Source organism: Bubalus kerabau, chromosome 3 (genome assembly GCF_029407905.1).
Source record: "Bubalus kerabau isolate K-KA32 ecotype Philippines breed swamp buffalo chromosome 3, PCC_UOA_SB_1v2, whole genome shotgun sequence".
In the NCBI taxonomy this organism is placed as follows: domain Eukaryota; kingdom Metazoa; phylum Chordata; class Mammalia; order Artiodactyla; family Bovidae; genus Bubalus; species Bubalus kerabau.
This window is the reverse complement of record NC_073626.1, coordinates 40,897,541-40,915,284: the sequence shown is the minus strand read 5'-3', so window position 1 is coordinate 40,915,284 and position 17,744 is coordinate 40,897,541. Positions and strand designations below refer to the sequence as shown.

Genomic DNA, 17,744 nt, shown 5'->3' with positions numbered 1-17,744 from the left:
ATTTTGAAACTCAGTGTTTAATAATAATACACCTGGGCTACCTAAAATCATCTCCTGTTCTACCAGTAGTTAATGTCCTGCTCTAGAAGATATTTTAGGGTATGTTGCTGTAACAGATTAACTCTGAAATCTCAGTGGATTGACACAACAGATGCTTATTTCTCACTCGTGCTTCCAGACCAAGTGAGGGTAAAGTGGGTGTGGAAGGCAGGCTCTGCTCCACATAGTCACTCTGTCATCCAGGCTGAAGGAGGTGCCACCGCCTGGAGCCTCACCAGTTATCACAGCAGAACAAGGCTTACAGAGAACTCACACGTAGGACTTCCCTGATGGTTCATTGCACTTCCATTGCACGAGGCACAGGTTCGATCCTTGGCAGGGGAAGTTCTGCATGCCACATTGTTTGGCAAAAAAAAAAAAAAAAAAGGGAGAACTCACACTTGTTCCTTACACTTTGGCTCAGAAGGGATGGCCTCACTTCTCTCCTCAGCTCATTGGTCAGAACCAGTAGCCTCACCTAAGTGCAGGGGCTGGGACGTACAGAGGAGCATGTGGAATGTTTGGAGAGTGATGGTGTCTTTGTTTCATCTGGTACTGCAGCATAATGCTGGTCTAGACGCTTCTAGATAAGGAATGGATGTGGATATTTTTTATTTGAAGAGGGTAATGATTGTGTATGAGATAATTTGTAATACTGTTAATAATCTGTTAAGAGAAAGTGGTCGGATATGTCAGACTGTTCCTTGGTTAACAGTGTCTCCTTTCTTAAAGCTTCATTAAAGAACGGTCAAAAGTCAGCACGGTTCCTCTGAAAAATAAGAAGGCCTCCAGTTTCCACGAGTTTGCCCGGAACACCAGTGATGCTTGGGACATTGGTGATGACGAGGAAGAGGACTTTTCATCCCCTGCTTTCCAAACTCTGAACTCAAAAGTTGCTTTGGCAACCGCTGCCCAAGTGCTAGAAAACCACAGCAAGCTGAGGGTGAAACCAGAACGGTCCCAGTCAACGACATCTGATGTACCTGCCAGCTACAAGGTCATAAAGTCCAGCAGTGATGCCCAGCTGTCCAGAAATTCCAGTAAGTCCATCCAGCTCCCCGCCATAGGCTCAGCCTTTTCAGCAGAGCGCACTTTAAATAAAAACAGGTTCTGGGGGAGCATCCCTTGGATCGTCCACTGGATAATAAATAAGTGAGCTGGAGCCTGAGGGTCCTCAGAGGGCCTCACTGGTCAGGAGCTATGCTCGATCCTCCCGCCTGGATGGCTGCCTGGCCCTGGGACCCGGGGCTTCACTTCTGATACCCCCGTGTTGCTTGCCCTTCTCTCCTTCCTTTCCCTGTGCTGGGGTCCAGAACGCTTATGGTGTGGTTGCTTCACATTTCTTTGGACCTGGTCAGGTTGAAGTGTGTTGACGAAATGTAGTTGAAGTTGTTAGTGGCTGAATTTCAAGCATGTTTGGTATCGTTCCTCCGTTCTGGGGAAGAGCCCCTAGCAGCAAGTCGTCTCTCTGCTGTTCCTCAGGAGCAGAGTCCCTGTGTCACAGCTCCCTGCCTGCCAGGTTTGGGTGGGGCGGGAGGAGATCCCACCTTCTTTTCAGGAAACTGGCACCAGTAACCGGTTGAGATGATGGTGGTTTTATGAGATGCTTGGAGACACCTCAGTGTACTCTTTTTAGTATCCATTGCTATGTCTAATGTTGTCCTAAAGCGTTTTATGGGAGTCAGTCGTTCTGAGCTGGAGGGGGAAGTGCCCTTGTGCTGGTGAGAGTTAAAACAGCTGACTGTGGTAAAGGGTGAAAAGGAAGTGGAATGTCAGAGCCCTGGTGCGTGTCCTGGCTCCTGTTCTCGGAGAACAACTTTTACAGTTTCAGACAAGGATGTGCTCCGGAAATGAGGCTGTAAGGCCTGGAAAATCATTCCACCGTCACTTTACATCTCTGATTTGGGCCCCAGTGATGCGCCCAGACAGGCATTCAGTGCCAAGTGACCACAGCTCCTGGCTGAGGAAAGTGTCTTCACATGAGACCGAGGGTCTCCAGAGGGTCCCACTGTGAGGGAAGGCCCCACCACGATCCTTGACTAGCTACCCTTGTGCAGCCAGGACCACCCAGAGCACTCCCGTTACGGGGTTCCCTCCTGTGAATGTCGGTCAGCCAGTCACTGATAACCGGAAGTGGCCTTCAGTCTCAGCTCTGTAGCGTGTGGTCTGCATTTTCTCAGCCCTATGTCGCACTAGGCATCCAGACCAAGCACCCTATGGCCGTTGAATCTGTAAACCTCCTAGTGCTGGTTGATGAGGATTCCCTGTTTAATTCTTGTTGTGCTGACTACTTGTTAAGGCCCAAAATATGTAAAGAATGTGAAACAGTCATGAAAGGATGGTCAGAATTTAAAACTGAGTTTTGTTTGGGGGAGTAAAATAAATAAGGGTTTTGGCGTCAGACAGACCCAAGATAACTCAGCTCTCCCTTGCAAATTACTTAACCTCTCTGAGCTATAGTTCCCTCAAAATTGTGATAGATTCCTGCCGTAGTATGTTGTAAGGGTCAAATGAGAGGACGTAGGTAACTGTGACCAGCTCAGTGCCTTAGTGAGCAGTCAGTGAATGTTAGCGCTCTCCTGCTCACTTCTCCTAGCCACCATCTTGTTCAGAAGTGTCTAGAACCAGACATAGAGTTCAGCTTGAGTCCATGTGCCTGTTATTTCAGTCATATCCTGGCAGAACTAAAAGCGAGTTCATTTTGGTGAGAAATGTCGAAGCACAGACGACCCGCCTTAGGTCAGAGCCTCTCACGTGTGAGCCAAAAACAGGTGAGAGTTGTGCGAGGGGTGCTGACCCTCTTAGCCCTCGGGGCAGCCGGCTGGGGCCTGGGGCTTTGGGAGAGCAGCCATCACCTTTTTTTTCGTGATGTGCTTTTACAGTGTCATTTTGCATGTGCTCTGAGATGAGGAAAGGGAAGGCAAATACTGCCTTTGACTACGTTGCCCCACCCCCCCTTCCCAAACTCACTATTAGACACCCAAGAAAAGTTCCAGGTTGGGATAAAAAGAAAACAATAGATTTTTCCCATGAAGTCACAAAAAATTTGTCAGATTTGCTGCAATAGCTGGAGTCTGCGCAGAAGGTGCCTTGGTATGTATGATAAACATGCAGCCCTTCCCTGGAGCGAACGGAGGGCGGCTGGGTTTCCACCCACTGGCTGGTGGCCCTGCCCTGGGCGACCTGGCAGCCGAAGCTCTGTAGGAGCCCCGTGCCCAGCAGTCAGGTCTAAGGTGTCTCTGGATCTGTGCTTGTCACACAGCCTGTCCTCTTTCTCTTTCAAACGACCCCTCAGGTGACTCATGCCTGAGGAACCCGCTCCACAAACAGCAGTCACTCCCTCTCCGACCCGTCATCCCGCTCGTCGCCCGCATCTCAGACCAGAACGCTTCTGGGGCGCCCCCGATGACTGTCCGGGAGAAAACCCGCCTGGAAAAGTTCCGTCAGCTTCTCTCCAGCCACAACACCGACCTGGGTGAGTCACCCCCGCCCCGCCCCTGTGAGCCCCGGGCAAACTCGGACCTCTCGGTGACTGGAATTCTCAGAGACCCGGAAGCTATTGCTCTTTATTCTTCCTTCTTTTACTTTTCCAGCATCTCCTGATCTGGTGCCCATTGAAGTGACACGCAGGTATCGCAGTCAGAAATACGTTAACTAGAAATCAGGGGCCAAACTAGACGGGACTGGACTCCGTGGCCTGTAGAGCCTAGCGCACCCATTCTGGCTTGGTCTCCTCTGCCTCCAGGCGATTCCTCCTGAAATCCACACTTCTGGTCTTCCTCCTCCCTCTAACTCTAATCTCTGAGCTGACTGGATCACTGCTGCAGAGCTCTGACCTTGGCTGCTCAGGGCTGTTGTTTTGGGCTTTTCACCCGCGCTTGTCGGTAGCTGGCGGCGGTGGTGGCAGTGGCGATGGCGGTCATCCTCCTGAAACGCCGGGGGGGCACCAGGCAGCGCTGGCTGAGGCTTGTTTCAGGGCACCCACGGGAAAGGCTAAGTCCAACCACACCTTCATCTCTTTGCAGATGAACTGAGGAAGTGTAGCTGGCCGGGGGTTCCCAGGGAGGTTCGGCCTGTAACCTGGAGACTCCTGTCGGTGAGTTCTGCGCGCTGGGTAGAGAAGTGCAAGCCTTACAAGGCGCCCCCCGCCTGCGGTGGCTGGTCTGGGCGCCTCAGTCCTGCCCCGTAGACTTCTCTGGTCCTACCCGATATGGGACTGAAGTCCTGTCTCTGCATAAAGAATCACATCCTCGAGAGTTTGTTCCCACTCGTGTGGAAGAGCTTAGGTTTGTGTGGATAGTCCCGATCGCACCTTCTCAGCACTGAGGCGGAGTACAGTGAGGCTGGGTGAGCCAGCTGTCCTGTGGGCAGGTCCCACTTTCCCTGTGCTTCCCTCCTTTCTCAGTGGGAATGACTAAGGGGGTTGAAACCCACTTCCCAACCGTGAAGAGTTGATAAATGGGCCTCCTTCAGAAGCCTGCACTCATCCCACGCTCACTAAGTCATGGAGCCCTGTGCCAGCCGCTGTGGTAGGAACACTTTGATCTCCTGAGCCCATAAAATCCATTCATTCATAAGGATTTATTGAGGGCAAGCTGTTTACCGGGCACGATGCCAGGTGCTGTGAGGATGCACAGAGGTGGGCCCGGCACAGCTCCGGCTCACCAGGCACTTGCTCGCTCTGTGGACGTGTCCCTTCCCTGCCTGCGAGAGGACAACTCTTGCTCCTAATCGGCCCCCACCCCCGACTCTCGTAGCCGTGGAGTCACTGCCCCTGCTCCTTCTAAGAAGTCCAAATGCTATTAGAAGTAGCTGCAGTGAGAATGGAAGGGGAACAAGAGATGTCAGAATTGAGAGTGGGATCTAGATCAGGGGTGGCCCGGAGCTGGGGCCAGGAGCGAGGGGCTGCTGCCAGAAGTTCTATGTCTGGACTTTGCAGCTGCTGGGTCACAGATTCCATTCAGCCTCCTAAGCTGGTAATTCTCAACATTACTGCGGGAAAGAATTATGTAACTAGCACAGGCTCACACGGCTCGCCACTGAGATGCGCCGTGGAGGCGGCCACCTCTCCGTGACCCTGGGAAGGATTGCCTTGCACACACGCAGCCCCAGGAGTCCTGACTTGGGTCCAGTTCCCTCCCACTGACCTACATCCGCTGCTCTACTGTGCCAAGCCCAGAGCTCTGCAGTGCTCCCCAGCAGGACCCACGCCCAGCATTGCAGGAGTACATAACCCCAAGAAACCTGGCTGGGCTTCATCTGCCCACATGTGCATCTCATTGAATGAGGACAGGGCAAACCCTGGGTGGCCAAAACCAAAAAGGGATTTACCCTTGTCCTCTTGGCAGCTTTCTTTCCCTTCCTTTGAAAGTTTCAAAGCCACTGTTCAGGCTAAAATAAAAGTTAAGGATGCATCCAGCCAGTGCCTGTCCCCATCTGACAAGCGGTCCTGTCTACAGGGTTATCTCCCAGCAAACACTGAGAGGAGGAAGTTGACCTTGCAGCGGAAGCGGGAGGAGTATTTTGGCTTCATTGAACAGTATTATGACTCTCGAAATGAGGAACATCACCAGGATACCTACAGACAGGTACGTCATCACCTGCTGCCCTTTTGCCCACTAGTCATAATCTTCAGGTGCAGCTCCTAAAAGTGCTCTCGGGGTACAGGTTTGCCAAGTCTTCAGGCTACAGTGGTTAGGAATTAAATTTATTCCCAGAACTACATCCTCTCTTTCTAATTCAGTAGCTCTGATTTTAGCCTGTTTTTTTTTTTTTTTTTTGGACTGTGCTATACGGCATGTGAGATCTTAGTCCCCCAACCAGGGATCAAACCCATGCAGCAGAAGCATGGCGTCTTAACCATTGGACCACCACAGAAGTCCCTAGACATTTTCAATAGATAGATTTTGGGGAGTCCCTGGTCAGTAGCAGTGCTTCTTGGACTTGAATATGCATAGAAACGGCCTACGATTTTGATAAAATTCTGACTCGGGGTTATGGTAAAATGCAGATTCTTGTTCGGGAGATCTGGGGTGAGCCCTTGGCTTCCAGTGAGCTCCCAGGCGATGCCAGCCGTGCTGGTCCACAGACGCCCTTGCGAATAGTCGGGTGGTGGGACACAAGGTGAAGCATGAGTCCGCTCAGTGAGTCCACCCCTCTGGCCTGTGACATCAGTGTGTCCTTCTGAGAGCTGCAGTGTCTCTTTGGCTTGTGTGTCTGTCTGTTGGAGCCATAGCCATCAGCAGCCTTAGCCGGGAGAGCCCTACCACCGCCCATAGCAGTCCACACCACCTGTGGAAAGGTGGAAGGTGTGAAAAGGAGCCTGATGGTTGCAGAGGGGAAGATACTGGGCGCGTGCAGCTGTCTACAACATGCCCCAAGAGCAGAAGTAGCCTCAGCTGCTGCTGAGACAGTCCTTAGGGCTGTTGCTGTCGTTTAGTCCCTCAGTCACGTCCCCGACTCTTCACGACCCCATGGACTGTAGCCCAACTGGCTCCTCTGTCCATGGGATTTTCTAGGCGAGGATACTGGAGTGAGTTGCCATCTCCTTCTCCAGGAGATCTTCCCAACCTAGGAATTGAATTCACGTCTCCTGCATTGGCAGGCAGGTTCTTTAGCCACTGAGCCACCAGGGAAGCCTTGTGGGTTATTAGACATCGGTAAATCCCAAGGCCAAAACCAGTCATTGTGACATCTTTGGTAACAGAAACCAGAACTCTCAGTGCCAGGCATTCAACACCAGCTCCCTCTGGTTCCCTCTCCTGGTACAGTTTTGGAGCTTTCCAAGCTCTTTTAGTTCTTACGGACTGTTGAGGATTAAGAATCTGAAAGAGGCATACACATTTTGATCCTACCTGTTAAATTTAAGTACAGGCCCAGAGTAAAACAGATGGCAGACAATAGGGAAAAGCAGCTGGTTCTGCTAAGTTGTGAAGCCTGTTGCTGTTTGGTGTTAAGTGGTTTGTTCGGGGAGGTTTCATTACTGTTCAGTTAGCTGTTGCTGTCATGGGAATGTATTCCACATGGACAGGTAGGTTTCTAAAGCCTTCTAAAGTTCTTTCTAAAGAAAATTTGACTCTCATTCTTACTCCCTTTGATTCCCAGATCCTAAGAAAATAACTTCTCAAAAGAACAAACTGGCATTTGTGTTTTTGGATAATGGCTTCTCTTTTTCAGATTCACATTGACATTCCAAGGACAAATCCTCTCATTCCATTGTTCCAGCAGCCTCTTGTACAGGAGGTGAGAGAATTGCTTAACACTGTCGGCCCTCCCCCAACCCCCACACACCTCTGCAGCACTGTCCGTGTGGGTGAGTGCTTGCCCCCGCCTCCAACCTCGGGCAGGTTTATGGCTAATCATGATGGTACCTTGGGTTCACAGATGGAGCTTTGGTTTTTCAGAGCACTTTCTTGTGGGTTCTCATTCGATCCTCGTAACAAACCTGTGGGTTGAGTAGCGCTTTGAGAGGTTAAGGGACTTGCCCAGACTCAGAGTCCACCTGGTGACCGAATGAAGACTGGAAGCTGCTAGAATTCCTAGTCCTGTGTTTGCTGTACTTGATAAAGCTGGGAGTAGTGATTTGTGTGTGTGTGTGGTAACAATACATAACATAAAATTTACTGTTGTAACCATTTATAAGCATATAGTTCAGTGGCATTAAGTACATTCATATTGTTGTTCAGTCATCACCATCATTAATCTCTACAACACTTTTTCATTTTCCCAAACTGAAGCTATGTACCCATGATGCAATAATTTTCCATTCCCAGCAGCTGCCATTCTACTTCCTGTGTCTATGAGTTTGAACATTCTCAGTTCAGTTCAGTTCAGTCGCTCAGTCGTGTCCAACTCTTTGTGACCCCATGAATCGCAGCATGCCAGGCCTCCCTGTCCATCACCATCTCCCAGAGTTCACTCAAACTCATGTCCATCGAGTCGGTGATGCCATCCAGCCATCTCATCCTCTGTCGTCCCCTTCTCCTCCTGCCCCCAATCCCTCCCAGCATCACAGTCTTTTCCAATGAGTCAACTCTTCACATGAGGTGGCCAAAGTACTGGAGTTTCAGCTTTAGCATCATTCCTTCCAAAGAACACCCAGGGCTGATCTCCTTTAGAATGGACTGGTTGGATCTCCTTGCAGTCCAAGGGATTCTCAAGAGTCTTCTCCAACACTGCAGTTCAAAAGCATCAATTCTTCGGCACTCAGCTTTCTTCACAGTTCAACTCTCACATCCATACATGACCACTGGAAAAACCATAGCCTTGACTAGACGGACCTTTGTTGGCAAAGTAATGTCTCTGCTTTTGAATATGCTATCTAGGTTGGTCCTAATTTTTCTCCCAAGGAGTAAGCGTCTTTTAATTTCATGGCTGCAGTCACCATCTGTAGTGATTTTGGAGCCCAAAAAAATAAAGTCTGACAGTGTTTCCACTGTTTCCCCATCTGTTTCCCATGAAGTGATGGGACCATATGCCATGATCTTCATTTTCTGAATGTTGAGCTTTAAGCCAACTTTTTCCACTCTCCTCTTTAACTTTCATCAAGAGGCTCTTTAGTTCCTCTTCACTTTCTGCCATAAAGGTGGTGTCATCTGCGTATCTGAGGTTATTGATATTTCTCCCGGCAATCTTGATTCCAGCTTGTGCTTCTTCCAGCCCAGCATTTCTCATGATGTACTCTGCATAGAAGTTAAATAAGCAGGGTGACAATATATAGCCTTGACGTACTCCTTTTCCTATTTGGAACCAGTCTGTTGTTCCATGTCTAGTTCTAACTGTTGCTTCCTGACCTGCATATAGGTTTCTCAAGAGGCAGGTCAGGTGGTCTGGTATTCCCATCTCTTTCAGAATTTTCCACAGTTTATTGTGATCCACACAGTCAAAGGCTTTGGCATAGTCAATAAAGCAGAAATAGATGTTTTTCTGACTATTCTAGGTATGTCAAATAAATGGCATCACACAGTAATTGTCCCTTTGTGACTGGCTTATTTCACTTAGCATAATACCTTCGAGGTTCGTTCATGTTGTCATAATTTCCTTCCTTTTGAAAACGAACTTCTATTCCATTATGTGTGTGTGAGACACTGTTGGTCTGCTGTTTGTCAGCAGCCACTGGGGTTGCTTCCACCTTTTGGGTATAGTGAGCCGTGCTGCTGTGAATGCGGGTGTGCAAGTATCTGAGTCCCTATTTTAAGTTCTTTTCAGGTACATACCCAGAAGTCAAATTAGTAGTGATACGTTGAGACCTAACAGTTTAGCAGTTAGCAAAGCACTTGAAAGGTTTCAGTGGGACTATTATGTTTTGACCAAGCAAGAAGTATAAACTCCTCAAGATGAAGGATTTCCTTTACAACTTAATAGTAGCTAGGACTCTGGGTGGAAGTGCTTTTCGAATTATGTTTTCACTCATCCTCATAGTAAAGAATGTGATTTTAAATGCTCAAAATAATTTCTTTTTGACTTTATATTCACAGTTCTGTTTAAATATAGATGTATCTAATGACGGGATCCCTCATAACTTAGCAGTAGCGTAAAGAAGGTTTTGAGGGTCATGCTGTTGTTTTGCCTGTAAAAATCAGCTTAAAGGGAGGTAAAAACCCACTCAGAGTATCTTTGTGTCTCCCTTTCAGTTTCCCTTGGCTCAGCCCTACTTATTCCTCATTTTAACTTGAAGATGTTCAGATCTTTCACCTGTGCATGCTTCCTTTAAATTCAGAGATAGGGCAAAGTACTTCGTTTAAAAGGATTCTCCAGGCAGTGGAACCGGCATACAGAGAAAGAAACTCAAACTGCGATCTTTCCAGTTTTCCTTGAATCACCTTTCCATCTAGGAGATTATAGTCATCATAAACAGAATAAATTGCCAACCAGGGAGCAGAGAATTAAGTAACACTGAATATTGAGAGACTTGCTTTACAAACCTGAAAGATACTTGAGAAGAGTGAGAATTACCCACACTAGTAGCAGAGGCATCTCAGAGGTAGAGAGGCTTGTCCCAGACTTTTTCTGTAGTGAAGACTCCATGGTCTCCCCAGATCACCGGGCGTGGTGCTCTTCCATTTCCATCTCTTTGGCATTTCCACTTGCATGGCGTGAGTATGTCTGCTTGTCCCATCCTTACTAGAGAGGGATTACTGCAGGTCTCCTGCTTCTGAATGGCTAGCTTCCCTGCCCTTACTCACCAGGGATGTGTGTATTTACGAGGAACTGATAGTTTGAAATAGAAGCGCTGATAAGTCCTTCAGAAGGGCTGACCTGGAGGAGCTTCTGATAGAGACGTCCAGTCAGACACAGGCCACTGGAGGTGTGAGGAGACAGAGTGGGCAGGGAACTCTTGAGAGCTTCCTGAACATGGTGGGTCTAGCTTGAGCCCTAGTTTCAAGGGAGGGAGGAGGGCGTTTAGCAGCAGAGGAAAGAATGTCAGAGGGGCCCCACTGGAATGTTGGGCCTGACTCAGATGAGGATGCCACGCCCTTCCCCTCAGCCCCAGGGAGCAAGCAGGCCCCTCTAGGGGAGGCAGAGAGGCCAGCTCCTTCCAGACAGGGCCGTGCTCACACTGCCTGCTAGCACAGGGGTGTTGATGATGGGAGTCTTTGTCGGCTGGCTTGGCCAGCTAGAAGGCAGACTCAGCACGGGATTTGGGCTGGGAAACATCCTTTGTTGTGTCGCTAGATTCTCCACGTTTCTCCTACACTAGCTAATCAACTCCAAAACCATACAACCATCTCTTTTTCACTTTTCTCCTTGGGAAGTTTTTGCTCCCTCGCTCCTGACCTCCGGGAGGCCTCTTCAGTCTGCCCGTAGAGCTGACTGATGGGGCTCCGCAGAGTACAGGTGTGGTGGAGGCCCCCGCATTTCCTGTCCCCGCTGCACATGGTCATTGTCACCTCTGTCATCCCTCTGGTGTGCTCCAGAGACAGGAGACAGTCCAGTTAGAGCCAGTCTGAGGGATGTGTTGGGCCCAGGAGCTGTGGTCAGCAGGCTGAAGCCAGGACGGGTGCCAGCAGGCTGAGAGGAAACAGGAAGCCCTTAGCGTCTAGTGAAAGCGGACAGGAGGGTAAGAGAAAGGAACGGTCGGGACTCTGTAAAGGGATCCTAAGGGTCTTTTCTTTCTCTCCAGACTAAGCCTCTGGCCTCTTGTGGCTAATATCCTTAACCCCAGAGGCTTTCCCAGCTGTAGGATTTGGTTCATTTGACTTCCTATCCCCAGCGAACGTCCAGGTTGCATCCTGATATGTGAGACGACCTCCTGCATGTATTATTGTCTGTCACTGGTTCCTAGTCAGGCTGGGTTAGAAGTAAATCCAGATCTAGATTTCTTTCCGTCTCAGCAGGGAGAAAGAAGAGTGTGGTAGAGAAGAGATTTCCTCTCTATGTACTGTAATGAGCAAAAGAGATTTGGAAAATGTATCAGAACTTAGATATTCCAATATCTTGCTCCTGGAAATAGAGAAACAGCATCTACAAATGAGCACGGTGGCCTGAATTAATGACATCCATAGCAACCCTTTCCCTAAGCCACCCATGTCACTCTCCTTTCTGTTTCCCAAATTTATATCACGATGACTAAATACTATAAAGAGAAGTAAAGGGCAAGAAGTACCTGTTGTTGTTTTTTAGTTGCTAAGTCATATCTGACTCTTTAGCAACCCCATGGACTATAGCCTCGCAGGCTCCTCTGCCCATGGGATTTCCCAGGCAAGAATACTGGAGTGGGTTGCCATTCCCTTCTCCAGGGGATCTTCCCGACCCAGGGATCAAACCTGGATTTCCTGCATTGGTGGATGGATTCTTTACCAATCCTTGTTTAAAAGCAATTTGTATCTTCAAAACTTTCTGTATTTACAGACTTCCTTTGTCCCACAGTAATTTTTAAATTTTTCCTACAAATTCTGCGGCAGTGCTGAGTTAAATTGTGAGGGCGGTAAACGGAGGGAGGGAGAGTATCCCCGTGATTTAATGTCCTGACATCTTTCTTTCTCATTTTCCTAGATCTTCGAAAGAATTCTATTTATTTGGGCCATCCGACACCCTGCCAGTGGGTATGTCCAGGGAATTAATGACCTGGTCACTCCGTTCTTTGTCGTCTTCCTCTCAGAATATGTGGGTAAGAAGCATGAGTACCAAGTTGAGCAAGCTATTGCTCTTTTTTTATCCGTGGTCTATTTGTTTTTCCCAAGAGTGCAGCCAGTGGGCACATCTTGCTAAAAAAAGAGATAGTGGCTTTAAAATACACAGCTGAACCTGTTTTAACAGCAACAGCAGCCTGGAATTTCTCTCTCGAGATGGTCACAGATCTCACCTAAAAGACCTGCTTTGCCACAAGAATGGCCAAGTTGACATATTTATGTTCCACCATAAACAGATGGTTTGATGCTTTATCTGAGGTTCTTTTAGGATTATTTTGAACTTGGCTGTAACACAGGCCCTCATCTGTGAAAGCTGGAATTTCAGATTATACATCAGGCCTCCGTGCTTTAGTTCTCATGCTGTATCTTAGAGCAGGGTATGGGCCTGCAGAGGAGGCAGGGTGGTGCCAGGTTCCAGCTCACGTGGGAGGTGATGAAATGGGCCAAGGAGAGCTCCAGGACCTTGGTTTCTCCCACTTCCTTCTTCACCCCTTACCTCACTGGGTTCTTGTCACTTTTTTTTTTTTTTTAAGGAAGATGGTTCTTTTTAAAAAGTTCATTAATTTATGGCTGCACCGGGCCTGCATTGCTGCTTGTGAGCTTTCTCTCATTGCAGCGAGTGGGGGCTACTGTCCAGTTGCGCTGCAGAGGCTTCTCACTTCAGAAGCTTGTGTTGTTGCAGAGCATGGGCTCTCGAGCGCGAGGGGCTTCAGTAGTTGTGGCGTGTGGACTCAGCATGCGGCTCGTGGGCTCTAGAGCGCAGGCTCAGCAGTTGTGGCTCATGGGCTGAGTTGCCCCACGGCACGTGGAATCTTCCTGGACCAGGAATCAAATGCACGTCCCCTCCAGTGGCAGGCAGATTCTTAACCGCTGGACCATCAAGGAAGTCCCTGGCAGTTAGGTTTTCTTACAGTGCCAGCCACACTACTCAGGCCAGGCCTGAATCAGGCAGTCTCAAAAAGCATTGAGGATTCTCTGCTTCTCCTGTTGGTTCCCTTAATCTCTTGTTGTTTTGAAGAAAGTTTTCAATTTTGTCTCAGGTTCAAAGGATTTGTTAACAAAAGAAGCCACTCGTTATATTCAAATAAACAATATCAGTATTTATTAGGCTTCCCTGGTAGCTCAGCTGGTAAAGAATCCGCCTGCAATGCAGGAGACCCTGGTTTGATTCCTGGGTTGGGAAGATCCCCTGGAGAAGGGTTAGGCTACCTACACCAGTATTCTTGGGCTTCCCTGGTGTTTCAGCTGGTCAAGAATCCGCCTGCAATGAGGGAGGCCTGGGTTCAATCCCTGGGTTGGGAAGATCCCCTAGAGAAGGGAACGGTTACCCACTCCAGTATTCTGGCCTGGAGAATTCCATGAACTGTATAGTCCATGAGGTTGCAAAGAGTCGGACATGACTGAGTGCCTTTCACTTTCAATATTTATTAGAGAATTATGTCACTTACTTTCAATATTCTAACATTAAAAGAAAAGAGAAATAGAAACAGCAGAGGATACATCATCAAATTGGGTTTTGACCAACATCCATAAACTCAAACAGCCCTGGAAGTCCTGTGTCACAGCACATCTGCAGTCCCAGTTGGGCAAAGGTCCAGGCAGCATATCCCCTCCATGGTGAGACTTCAAAAATTGCAGTTCTGGGTTCCGCTTATAATCCCAGGATGCAAACTGATATCATCAATCTGTGAACAAATTGCAGCTCTTATTTTATTTTAATGCTGTTTGTTTTGTCATGTAAAACTTGGAATGTCATTAAACCTGGGGCTTGGTTGGCCAGACCCCTTCCATGGGCTCAACAGTCTCAAGATTCAGCCCCTATCTTATCTCTGGTGCTGCCAGGCTTGCACTCACAGCAAGCAGTCAGGGCTGTGTCCAGGCAGGATAGACACAAGGTCAGAGGCCTGCTCTGCTTTGTCTCTGAAGCCAAACAGGACTGTTTAACTTCCCTAACACTTGTGCTTCGAGAGTCACAGGAAAACCCATCTGTCATATGGCCTGATGTTTTTGTTCTCTTAGTCGGTCAAAGAGAAGTTCATGTGGGAATCAGAACGTGGGAAAGGATGTTAGGAAACTATCTGTCTCCTCTGCCCCTTTTCTTGCCTCATTAGTGGCAGGGCTGGGACTAGAACCCTTCTCTTCAGGCCCTGGGGGTGGTAGGTAATGAGATGATGCCATCGCAGAGGGTAGGTCAGTCATGAGAAGGGGGCTGGCGTGGAGCCCCTTGGAGTGGGGGGCATGAGAGATGTCTCACTTGATCCTTCCCTGGCAGGTTTTCCGGTGGGACCAAAGGGATGGTGTTTTGGTCTTTCATGAGGCAGCTTTTTTTTTTTTTTTTTAATGACTCGAAAAGGAAGGCAACCAAATGATGTCATTCCTTGTTTCCCTTAAGTGACAGCAACCAGGGCAGAACTGGGAGTAAGGGTGGAAAGTCACACTCTTGTCCACACTGTTAAGTGACCCTAAGCAAAAGCATATAAATAAAGCTTTTGCTGGAGAACTTTTATTTTCCCCTCTTATCAATTGATCAGTTTTTGCAAGTGCCTTCATTCTGTGTGTTTAACTTAATTATAAAGAGCAGTGCAGCTGATGCTTTGGGATTTGATTCTTGCAGGAGTTCTTTTCTGAAATGGTATTAAAGGATGAGCCTTGTCGTCATTGTTTAGTTGCCAAGTCATGTCCGGACTCCTTTGTGACCCCATGGATTGTACCTCACCAGTCTCTTCTGTCCATGGGATTTTCTACTGGAGTGGGTTGCCATTTCCTTCTCCAGGGGATCTTCCCGACCCAGCAATTGAACCCAGGTCTCCTGCATTGGCGGGTGGAGTCTTTACCACTGAACCAGCAGGGGAGCCCAAGGTTGAGCTCAGGAAGATATTATTAATCCATTCATTAATCTGCATTTGAGGTCTAAGTGCTGGCATGCAGCCAGGTATTATGCCAGTTTAGGAAATCCTCAGCAGCTGCGGTTCTAGTTGGCTGTTAATTGTCTTGTGAGCTGTCATTTGTTCTTTTCGTCCCCGATTCTCCTCCACCTTCTATAGGCACCCATCCCATTACTACCCTAACGCCGTCAGCCCCACCGTGCACTGCGCCTTTCTCTGATCGATATGACTGCATTCTGATCTGGGTGTTTGCTTTGTCAGCCCCACCTGCTGACTATTGCTCGCCCACAGCATTTACACAGCACAGTGTGGGCTTCTCTGCCCCTCCTCAGCAAGGAGGCCTTTCTGAGTAAGGCTGCAGTCAGCCTCACCTCTGCAGCAGCCTTCAGATGGGTCTTTAGTACCTCCTCCCAGAGCTAGGAAAGCATTTCCTAGCTAGGCCCATTCATGTTTTACGAAAGTTTTAATTATGTTACCTTTCTAAACATATGTAAAAGTAGAAAAAAATAATACCATAAATCCTCATACACTTGCCACCCAACTTCACACCTCTGTCAATTCTTCACTCGCTTATCTTTGTGAGTAAGCAGACGTCAATGTAAAGCAATGTATAATTTCATCCATAAATATTTCCATATGTGTCACTTGAAGATCATGATTAAAGAAACTCACAGCCACAATGTAATTATTATATCTAAGAAGTTATAATAGTTCCTTAATATCGTCGGATATACAGCAGTATTCAAATTTTCTTGATTCCCATAAATGTATTTAACATTTTGTTTGAATCAAGGTTCAGATCAGGTCCACACATTCTACTGGTTTGTTGATATGTCTCTTAAGTCTCAATCTATCAATTCCCATCCATCTTTCTTATTTTCCCAGTTTTCAGACTGGGACTTTGCCATGCCAACCAGTAATATTACCATAATTTTTAAAACACTTGACCATTTGCAAAGTACTTTGACCTGATTTCCTTTAGTAACCCCCAGTATCTCTTTAAAGTAGATATATGAACCCATTTTACAAGTGAGAAATCGAAGACTCAGAGATTTAATGAGCTTCCCGAACTCAAACCTCCATCTTTTGACCTGAATGCTTGTGCTCTTTGGGCTTCCCTTGAGGCTCAGCAGTAAAGAATCCACCTGCATTCCTGGAGACGTGGGTTCCATCCCTGGGTTGTGAAGATCTCCTGGAGAAGGGAAAGGTGACCCACTCAAGTATTCTGGCCTGGAGAATCCCATGGGCTCTATAGTCCATGGGGTCGCAGAGTCAGACACGACTGAGCGACTTTCACTTTCACTTGTGCTCTTTATATGACTTGGTGGTATCGTAGTTTAGATGTATCTTCTCCATTCTCTGCTGCAAAGCATATGGCACATTTCTTGTTACTCCTTGCCTCAAACAAAAAACCAAAATAAGCAAAAAATTACAGTAGAAGTACTTGCTTGTTTAAAAAACAAGATCAAAACAATAAAGAAGTGTTATTACCTCACCCCTACCCTCCACCACAAGAGATAACACCCTTTGATGTGTATTTTTCCAACCCTTTTCCTGTGTGAGAACAGACCTGCATATGTTATTTTTCTTTGTTTTGCCCAGAAAAATAGAATCGGACTATCCATACTCTTCTCAATCTTTCTTACTTTCACTCACAAGTATCTGGCCAGCTTTCCAGGTTCAGACATACAGGTCTGCGTCGTCATTTTCAGCAATTCCATCTATTTTCATTTAGCTTTACTATAGTGTAGTGAACAGTTCTTTTATAGTAGGGCATTTAAATGATCTATAATTTTTAGCCATTATAGATAACATTTTAATGAATATCCTTATGCATATTTTCTTATTCTTTGTCTTGAAATACATGATTTTCTGAAAGAGCATCCATAGAAGTGAAACTGCTAGTCCTAAAAGCAGGCCAAATAGATACCACTGCCTTACACTGCAGAGAGGCTTATGGCAGCTTGTGCTCCAGCCACTGATGCTTAGGTATGCTTTTCTTCATATCCTTGTTAGCAAGTCTAATTGTGTTTCACCAGTCTGGCAGACAAACCGCGGTTTGTGTTTCAGTTTTATTGCCACTTACTCGTCAGCGAGGTGGTTTATCTTTTATTTTGTGTATTAGCATTTGTTTCTTTTGTCATCTGCTTGTTCAGATATTTACACTTTTTTTTTCTTCTGTTTTTCTGTTGGTCTCGTTTTTTAAGAGCTGTATGTGGATTAGATATACTCATTTTTCATCTGCTGTGTGTTGCTAGTATTCAACCTTTTTTGACACACCCACTCCATGGGAATTCTTTATGGTTCAACCTAGTATTTTTTTCTCTCCCAGACCATCATCTATCTTTTCAACTTTTATTATGTCTCCTTATATAGCTCTTCCTAATTTTTATGTAGTCAAATCTGTCCATTCAACAGGTGTTTATTGAGCTCCTACTCTATGCCAGAGGATAGAGTGAATAAGATAACAGGTGTGCTCCCCCTTGTGGAGCATCCCATCTAGTGGGGACTTGAGGGGCTCACAAAGAAGTAAGTCATTGCAAAGCAGGACACAAAGGAAATACCTCCTCCTCTGTGGTTTCTAGATTTGGTATATTGCTTAGGAAGTTTTACCTTCCCCACCTCAATGTTATAAAGATACTCTTCCATGTTTTCTTTTAGTACTCTTGTGGCTCTGATTTTACATTTA

General features: G+C 47.1%; 1 protein-coding gene across 6 annotated transcripts in view; it reads left to right on the top strand.

The window, feature by feature from the left end:
* Nucleotides 1-17,744, top strand: part of TBC1D22B (TBC1 domain family member 22B) — a 76,999-nt gene that overhangs the window by 23,271 nt on the left and 35,984 nt on the right. For all 6 annotated transcript variants that reach the window (XR_008711606.1, XM_055571543.1, XM_055571540.1 and 3 more), the window contains exons 3-8: nucleotides 772-1,079; nucleotides 3,335-3,514; nucleotides 4,065-4,135; nucleotides 5,499-5,627; nucleotides 7,216-7,281; nucleotides 12,034-12,148. Coding sequence is in view for 5 of the 6 variants with exons in the window: in XM_055571543.1 (XP_055427518.1) it covers nucleotides 772-1,079; nucleotides 3,335-3,514; nucleotides 4,065-4,135; nucleotides 5,499-5,627; nucleotides 7,216-7,281; nucleotides 12,034-12,148 (869 nt within the window). In the remaining variant the exon portion in view is untranslated. The remainder of the gene's footprint in view (nucleotides 1-771; nucleotides 1,080-3,334; nucleotides 3,515-4,064; nucleotides 4,136-5,498; nucleotides 5,628-7,215; nucleotides 7,282-12,033; nucleotides 12,149-17,744) is intronic.